The 9,151-nt window shown below is 36.1% G+C and overlaps 2 protein-coding genes and 1 pseudogene across 4 annotated transcripts; 2 read left to right on the top strand and 1 right to left on the bottom strand.

Moving 5' to 3' along the window:
* The first annotated feature begins 345 nt into the window (after positions 1-345).
* On the top strand, positions 346-1,406 carry LOC108563594. Its single transcript, XM_017922317.1, has 3 exons — positions 346-655; positions 785-907; positions 968-1,406. Exons 1-3 carry the CDS (start codon positions 498-500, stop codon positions 1,143-1,145), a joined length of 459 nt encoding a protein of 152 aa, XP_017777806.1. The 5' UTR covers positions 346-497; the 3' UTR covers positions 1,146-1,406.
* A 575-nt stretch (positions 1,407-1,981) lies between these two features.
* Positions 1,982-7,747, bottom strand: LOC108563602 (DNA topoisomerase 2). 3 transcript variants are annotated; one of them, XM_017922330.1, is made up of 8 exons: positions 7,565-7,747; positions 6,872-7,103; positions 5,432-6,804; positions 5,131-5,368; positions 4,054-5,046; positions 3,801-3,996; positions 2,842-3,746; positions 1,982-2,712 (listed from the first exon to the last, which is right to left on the bottom strand). In XM_017922330.1, exons 1-8 carry the CDS (start codon positions 7,577-7,579, stop codon positions 2,135-2,137), a joined length of 4,530 nt encoding a protein of 1,509 aa, XP_017777819.1. In that variant the 5' UTR covers positions 7,580-7,747; the 3' UTR covers positions 1,982-2,134. The 3 variants fall into 3 exon arrangements, with proteins under 3 accessions (XP_017777819.1, XP_017777821.1, XP_017777820.1); XM_017922332.1 differs by lacking the exon at positions 7,565-7,747 and adding an exon at positions 7,154-7,446; XM_017922331.1 differs by lacking the exon at positions 7,565-7,747 and adding an exon at positions 7,174-7,446.
* A 622-nt stretch (positions 7,748-8,369) lies between these two features.
* LOC108563595 lies at positions 8,370-9,144 on the top strand (annotated as a pseudogene).
* The last annotated feature ends 7 nt before the right edge of the window (positions 9,145-9,151 follow it).

The raw sequence follows: 9,151 nt of genomic DNA, 5'->3' as shown, positions 1-9,151 counted from the left end.
AATTTAATCCTGCAGAACAATATGAAGTAAATATCAACATATTTAAGATGTATATAATTAAGAAACACTGCTTTAGGCGTGGACACTACCAACCTTCAATTTAATATAAACTTTAAACTTAATTCAAAAACATATATATTTATCAATTACACAAGTTTTGATATATGTAATAGTTACACATGTGATGCTAATTTGGTTGCCTGACTTGGATAATGAAAATTTATAAAAAATATATACTAGAATATGTTGTGGTGTTTATTGAATTCAATTAGAAAGTAATTACTTTTAATTGCAATTTACAAATAAACTATTTCTAATTGATCAGGAGAGTTGAAATTGTTGCCAACATAAGGAACATACGTTCAGCAACTTCACGTGTCACAGTTCGCAATTTTGATATTTTTTTGTTAGCAGTGTTTTGGCGAAAAGTTCTAATAAATTTTCTCGTGATCTAATTGCATCGACACTCTTTACAGAGATTATCAAATAACAGAAAGATGGCTTCAGCTGCTGACGCGAGGGTTTCGCTCTGTGGAAAGTTGGGTTTGAAACCATTGAACACCAACAATATACTCTTCTACTACGCTCCGATCCAGGGTGTCCTGAGTTACACAGCACTCTCCGTGAATGTTATGAATCCATCGCTCGTGTTGAGGTACGAATGAATTCGATGAACATAAAATGGAATAATATACGCATATAACGTATATTCGCGCATAACCTCACATATTATATAATTTAAATGTAAACAACGTCTCATCGTTATTTCTGTCCTCTGTTGCAGATTGTTCCCAAAGAAGGATATCACGAATGTGCTTCTCGCTCACACTCTTGTAGGTGCGAGTCTGTATTTGTATAACAGACCGCATATGAGTAAATTAACAAAGCAGCAAAAAATCCTCTATGGGTAACATTGTTTTCATTTAAAAAAAAAATGCAAATATTTTGAATGTTCTTCTTTTTGCAGTGCTTTTGGAGCTGTGACATTCTCATTGGGTTCAATTTTAATTTGGGCTATACTCAGGAGTGTTGTCCCTCAGAATGTTGCTCTGTGCACAGCATGTGGTGTGGGCACTGGTGTTGCCTTACTGAAGATTGGTAAAGATTACACAGAGTACCTTGATTCCCTTGTGGTCAAGAAGTAAGAGTATGATGGAGTGGCTTATTTTATATACACAAAAGAACAATATGACGGGATGAGCTGAGATGCGTTTTTAAGATGTTGTGGATGGAAACAATAGAAATTTTACTACAAGTAGATTTTTTTTTGTCGTTGTTATTTTTTAGTACCATGTAATGATGATATTTGCGATATTAATAAATAATGCAACTGCCAATTCGTTTGTTGACTGAATGTAGGCTTCAATATATTACATAAACAATAAATGAAACTAACGGATTGTTTATTTGCTTGTGTTTTTCATAATAATACCCTTTTACAATCATATAAAAACAGCCTTATTTCTGTTTCAAATGATGGTGGTGTCTGTCTAAAACAGGGGTCGGCAACTCGCGGCTCTTTTACTGGCCAAGTTCGGAATTAATTTCAAAAAATTTACAGCTTAACTTTTCAAATACGATTATATTTATAAAATTGTGGGTACGATAGAGTAAAAAATATGAGTAAAATTTAAACTAAATTTATTAAAAAATATAACTCACAAAATATAATTATCATTAAGTATTGAAAGACAAATTTGTAATTGGAAATCAAATACAACATGCCTCAAGTTTCTTGTAATATAAATTGAAAGTTACTTACAGACACATAAATAAATATATATATTATTAATTACAAAATATTTCAAAAAAAAACTGTATGGAACGTTTGCCTTGATTTGCTTCTCCCATTCAGTCATCTAATACAACAGTGTCCATCAAACATATTTATATTGGTTAAAAAAAGAAAATTCACAGTCAGTTCATTAAATTATCAAAATACAAAGTGGTTATAATTATAAAAAACTAAACGAAGTTAAATATAATAATTCTCTAAAATAAAATCTTGTTCCTTATAAAAAATAAACAATTTGTGTGTGTATGTGTGGGAGGGGGAACATTCTTCTTCATCAGATTCTTATTACTCACTATTCCTTTTCATTCTTTAAACAAATTTTCACCTAGGCCGTTTACCTCAAAAAGAATCGGAATCACCGTCGTCGAAGTACTTCGCGGCTTTCTTGGCGCGTCCCCGACCTGCGGGTTTTACGGGTGGACTGGAGATCTCATCTTCAAAGTCACTGTCCACCACCTTCTTCTTTTTGGCGGAAGCCTTCGGCTTGGTTTTCTTCGAATCGATTTCGAAATCATCGTCGCTGTCGTCCTGCGACTTGTCCTTAATCGCTCGTTTCCTCTTCGGGGCAGGTGTCTTTTTCTTGCCGATAAGCTCATCGAATAGAACCTCGCTGTTATCCATACTCTTAGGTGGTGGTGTTGGCTCCTCGTCGCTGTCGCTGTTTATAATCATAGCCTCCTTCACGCTATTATCCTTGGTAACAGCTTCGTTATCGAGCAATTCCAAGTCATCATCGTCATCATTTTCGATGCCATGATTACTTGCATCGGAATCATCGATATTGTACTTCTTCTGTGTAATGTTACGCCTTGACCGATCTTTTGGTGGAGATGAAACGTTCGCCACAAATTCTTCATCGGAACCGCTTGCGCTGTCATCGGAGAAGTTCTTTTTCTTTCCTTTGCCTTTACCATTAGCTGCAACATGCAAATTGAATATTATTCAAGTAAATGCATAACTTGTGCATAATACAAAAACAATTCAGTTCAAATATAACGTAAATAGAAAAATGATGTTAATAGACAATATATAGTAAATCAACAAACCTTTAGGACTGACTTTCGTGAAGTTAAGAGTTGTTTGTTTCATACCATCTTTGGACGGGGCCTTCTTTTTTCCTCGTTTGTTTTTAGCTTCGACTGATTCCGGTGTACCCACTTTATCCTTAATGGTCTTAGTACTCTTCACCATGTTATCAAATTCATCTTCTTCTTCGCCGGTGCCACCTTCGCTCTTAACTTTCTTAATCTTCCTTTGGTTAGCCTTGGCCGCCGTCTGAATTTTCTTCTTCATGTCTTCACTTATAATCGGAGCGATGCGTTCACTGTGCGCCGTGGGCCTTGTTTCATTTAAGTTGGCCTTCTTTTTGGATCCTTTCACCACCGCCGTTTTCACCTCACCAAGCTCGTCTTTCCTCTCTTTTTCCTCGACAGAGTCCAGCTTTTCCATAAGAGCATCCAAATCCTCCCGCCACAGATCCGCATTTGTCTTCTTCTTCAGCGTAGCCAGTTCAGTTAGTTTTTGATCACGCTGTTTCAGCAAATCATTCTTCTTTTCATCGGTCAACATCCACATCGACATACCGAGCAAATAATCGAATTTCTTTACATCTGTCAACTTGCTGAAATTCTTTTCCGAAGCACCTGCTTCGTCCTCATCAACGACATCATCTTCTGGTAAGGGAGCATCTTCATCAATTGCTTGACGCTCTTTCCATTCTTTAACGGGGTCCGGAAGGTACCCAACTTTAAGCAAATCATCTATGATCGTTTTGCGTTTCTTATTTTCAACCACTAAATCACCGTTACACTTTTCCAAAATGAAACGAGCTTGGAATGATAACTTCGATGCTTCAGCCTCCAACATTCCCTCTAGATAATCTTTACGTTTCACGTACAAATTTAAACGCAATTGATAGTATTCGCTTAATATATCCATTACAGATTCAAACCTAGAAAATATATATTAATACAAAACTAATTTGTTTTATATTTTATAGACTTACTTCCTCAGACAACCTAAATCATCAAATAGACACATCGAAGATATCGAGAGGGTGTTTTGTAACTTGAACACTTTGTGGAATCCCTCTTTTTCGACTTTATTGAATTCAGCCCTGGATACTTTAACAACAAATTTTACTGTTGTATCAGTGTTGTATTCCTTGTAATCTGTTATAGTTGCTGGCACCTTGTCCGTACCTAAACAATAATTTAATAAATGATTGCAATCAATTCATGTGTTAAAAGTTCACTTACCGTTCAATAAAATTTCCAGGACGTTTTCTTTGTACGTTTGCGTCCAAACGGATATTGGTAACTCTGTAATTTCCAATTTCTCGTCATCGATGATCGCGATTTCACCGCTTGTAACGTATCTGCTGTCTCCACAATCGTCGACAGTCCCTCTGTAGTTTTTGTACCAAGGAATCATAGGCGTCACGGATTCGTTGTTCAACAAACATCTGAGATTTCTTACAATCTCTCTGGGATTGTAGTTGGGTATTTTCGTACTCCAACCTGTACCAATACCTTCTGCGCCATTTACCAAAATCATCGGAATAATAGGAATGTACCATGTAGGCTCAATTTTCTGATTGTCATCATACTCGTGTTTGAGAAGTGGATCATCGTTGGGATGGATAATCAAACGTGTAAGTGGGGACATCTTCGTGAAAATGTATCTGGGGCTAGCAGAGTCTTTGCCACCAGTTAGACGAGTTCCGAATTGACCACGAGGTTCCAGCAGATTTATATTATTACTACCTACGTAGTTTTGGGCCAAACCCACGATAGTCATACAAAGAGACTGTTCACCATGATGGTACGCCGAATGCTCGGCTACGGAACCCGCCAATTGCGCTACCTTCACCTCCCTCTTATCGTTACGCTTGATGCAAGTGAAAATTACCTTCCTCTGACCAGGTTTTAACCCGTCGACCAGGCACGGAATAGACCGAACGTTATCCATGTTCGAAAACAAAATCAGTTCCAAATTTATAAAGTCGGTGTACGTGATGCATTTCGTATCCTTCGTGTACAAATAATTCTCTGCGATACCCAATTCCTTTCTGCGCTTTGATTCTATCATGAAGTTTGTAAGCCACTCCTTACGATGCTCAATATGCTTCTTACTGAACGCCAATATGATATGATCATCGTCCTGCTGACCGTTGTATTTGAACCTGATCCTGTGACGGTCCATGTTCGAAAAATATTCCTTCGCCTCCTTAGAGGTCGAAGTACCCAAACCTATAAAGTTAAATAACGTTAAATTTCATATACTTTTTACTGAAAGTAAACTTAAAGAACAATCAATTAAAAAAAAATAAAAACCTTTGTAGTATTTGATTTCATACGTTGAATGGTTATCGGTATTCTTTTTCCATTCTTCAAACTCGGGCAGTGAATAAAAGGAAAGCTCTGAATTGCGTTTCTTGGCCTTAACAATGGGCGTGATGAATTCCTCTAAGAAATTCATCTTTAATAAATCCGGCCAATTGTAATGTATAAAATTGATTAAGAGTCCTTTAATATGGGATCCGTCCTGATCCTGATCAGTCATTATCATAATCTGAAAGAATAAACAAAATAGTTGAAGAAAATAAACTCAATGTCTAGTTAATTCATCCATTACCTTTCCATATCTTAATGTTTTCATATCATCTTCAGTTCTGTACTTCTTATTATATTGAAGGCCACAAATTTTGATCAAGTTGTTGATTTCAGCATTCTCAAGAATCTGCTTATGCGTGGCTTCGCGTACATTCAAAAGTTTACCACGCAGTGGGAATACTCCATAGTAATCGCGTCCTATAACACCGAGTCCAGAAACGGCCAAAGATTTGGCTGAATCTCCCTCAGTTAAGATCAGCGTACATTTCATAGCGTTCTTTGTTCCAGCTTCGTTGGCATCCTCCAATTTAGGGACACCTTTAATTTTCGATTGCTTTTTACCTGAAGCTTTTGCCAGCTGAGATTGAGCCTTAAACTGGGCCCAGGATAAAATCATTTCAATGATTCCCGTCGTTTTAATAACATTATTAACAAATTTTTCGGACAAAGCACACTTGGACCCAAAACTTTTTGCTTGTAAAGTCATGTTTTCTTTCGTTTGCGAATCAAATGTGGGATTGACAATCAGACAGTTTATAAATATCCACATGTTGCTTTTGATTTGGAAATTCTTAATCTTGGCTCCGTTTTTGTTCTTCTTATTGACCACCTCCATTATTTGCTTGCAAAGGGCATCTGCGATGTAATCGACGTGACGACCACCTTTCGTGGTTGCGATACTGTTCACAAATGATACTTGTTGAAAGCCTTTAGTGGATAAAGTCATAGCGACTTCCCATCTATCATTGACTATTTCGTGGACTATTTTAGGTGTCGTTCCGTTTTCAACGGCTTCTTCGTTGGACTTTATATAAAAATCAATGTAATCTTTGAAAGTCTTGACTGGTACTCTTGTCCCGTTTAAAAAGACTTTCACGCCTCTCGTGGAAGCGGCTATATCGAAAGCTCTGCGAGACATAAGACCAACAATATCATCGTCCAGTTTCTCCATTTTAAACTTAGAAAGATCCGGACAAAAGGTGATCTTTGTAAAGTCATTACCACTTGAATCCTTCACTTTGGGTTCAGAAGCTTTAGTCATGTTGCTTCCCCATGTTTGTTTAAAATTTTGTCTGTACTCATAAGAGGATGTCTCCACCGTGAACTTGGTACTGAAGATATTACACAATTTTGCACCATAACCATTCCTGCCACCTGTGACTTTTTCTTCTTCATCATTATAATTCGATGATGTTAACAGATGGCCAAAGATCATGGTTGGTACATACATATTCTCCTCCTTGTGCATGACCACTGGAATACCCTGTCCATTATTCCAGACAGAAATTAAATTCTCCTCTGGTTTAATCTCTATTTTAATGCAGTCCATATTTTTGTCTCTTTGCTTGTTGTCAGCAGCATTTACCAGAATTTCATCAAATATTTTGTATAAACCTGTGAATGAAAAAAAAATATATATATAAAAAAAATCAACATTTGTTTCAATAATAAATAAAAATACCTGGAACATAAGTCACATCCCTCTGTACCATGGTCTTCTTCTCTTCATCATACACCCACATATTTTCTGTAACATGTTCAACAGATCCAATGTATGTGTCAGGACGTAACAAGATATGCTCTAATTGAGATTTTTTCTGGTAGGTATTCTCAATGGAGTTAGGCTTTTTTGACACTGCTTGGCCATTTGTTTGGCCATCTCCTGCACCTTTGCCCATTTTTGAAACCATTGACTAAAAAAAACAATAAATAAAATTAATATAAACACAAACAATATTTTTACTCTATTCTCAGTTCAATTACATGTTGCAATCTGCAATCACAATGGATGCTTGTTTGAAGCTCTCACTTGGAAAACAGTTGCAATTTCACGCAACGCAAAGTGACTTAGTTTATCAAACAAACAAACGCTTGTAGCGAAATGATTAAGTTTGTTTATGAGATACTATAGTTACTGGCGGCGTTCTTTTGCATTTTTGTAAATATTTAAAAATTTGAGGTTATTTATCAGCGCAAATTGCATTCCAAGCGGCATTTCGCGAGTTGAAGGTAGAAGAAAAAAAAAACAACGGAGAAACACCGCATCAATAACCTAGACGAGATCTCCCTCCAATAGAACGGTAGAAGTAATGAACCAAGTCAGAGTTGTCGACCTAATCTTAGGAACAAGGAAAAGTAAGTGTAATTTTCTTACCCGAATGTCGGTCATTCTGATATGATTGTTTCCTCACTCTTGATCAATAGAATCCGGGCCCTTTTGTATAATTACACAAGAAAAGGACTCCGGTAAACGAAAAACCGTCTCTTTCACACACGCTTCCACATAAATTCTAAACACAAAATACCAACCGTCGAATTGTCGGCGTCCCTCGATGACATTCGACGAAACGTTTTTTTGTTTCAAATGCACCAATGGCGTTTTAAGCATTCCATTGACCAACGAATAAGGATTCAGAATCCTTCTTCACATCACTATTTTTTATCGATAATGCATATATTGGTAGCACTGATTAAAGCGATTTAAAATTTAAATTCACAACAAAACTGCGTATTTTGATATTACGTAACTTAATTAAAAGGAAAAAATACAGCATTCATTTCTTAAACATATTGCAAATGGCTTGAAAAAAACTTTGTAATAATTTTATTAATTACAATTATATAACATAGTATGTATATTAAATATTGTATATAATATTATTTCACAATGACAGAGATGTGAGAATATTTATAAATAATTAGATTTGATTTGCACATTTTGTTTACAAATTACTTATTTTTATTAAGTATATTTAATTAAATAATAAAGTAGTATTATTACGGTTCAATTCCTGACACCCTTTTGGTTTCACTGCATTGGAATATTTTTATTATGGTCGAATTAGATGTTGTATTGAGCATAAGCTCCATATAATTGTTATTAAGTGAGCAATAATTAATTTTATAAAAAATGTTGGAAAATCTGGCAACACTGAGTATAATATGTACAACTATACTCAACTACATTCATGATTATAAGATTTTGATGTAATCATCGACATGTGGTTATGACATTAGGTCTCAACCTGTAATTTATTTAAAAATTTCGGCTTTTCCGAGGGAAGGTATTAATTAGATGGGAAAATGGCAACACGTGTGTTCACAAATTTCGGTAAATATGTTAAGGTGGCATTTAGTTCAAAGTACCTTCTGTACACGAACGTAACCATCTCCTTGGGTCTTTCTGGAGTTGGCGATGTTTTGGAACAAAATTACGAAATCTTCAAGGAGGAGTTGCCCAGCTGGGATCAGAGACGAACGCTGAATATGTCCATCTCTGGTGTTACAATAGGTATGCTCTGCCATGGGTACTACAAGTATTTGGACAAGAGATGGCCAGGTACCTCAATGAAAATGGTTATGGGAAAACTGGTTGTAGATCAATTGGTTTGTTCTCCTCTGGTTATTGGAACATTCTTCATAACTCTGGCCATCCTCGAACAATCATCCATGGAGAATTTCATTGAGGAAGTTAAGCAGAAAGCTTGGAGGTTGTATGTTGCAGAATGGATAGTCTGGCCTCCAGCGCAATTCATCAATTTCTATTTCCTGCCCACAAAGTACCGAGTTCTGTATGACAGTACCATTTCCCTGGGTTATGATGTGTACACATCTTATGTTAAGAATTACCTGCCTTTGGAAAAGTCGGAATCTCAGGATGATGTCAGTTCATGATGATGCATTGAATTGTATTTAAAATACATATCGAATTTATCAGACTGCTGTGATAAAAGAAACAAAT

Source organism: Nicrophorus vespilloides, unplaced genomic scaffold (assembly GCF_001412225.1).
Source record: "Nicrophorus vespilloides isolate i.1.1-1 unplaced genomic scaffold, Nicve_v1.0, whole genome shotgun sequence".
Lineage (NCBI taxonomy): Eukaryota > Metazoa > Arthropoda > Insecta > Coleoptera > Silphidae > Nicrophorus > Nicrophorus vespilloides.
The sequence above is the reverse complement of the archived record's forward strand: the minus strand, read 5'-3'. Positions and strand labels throughout refer to the sequence as shown.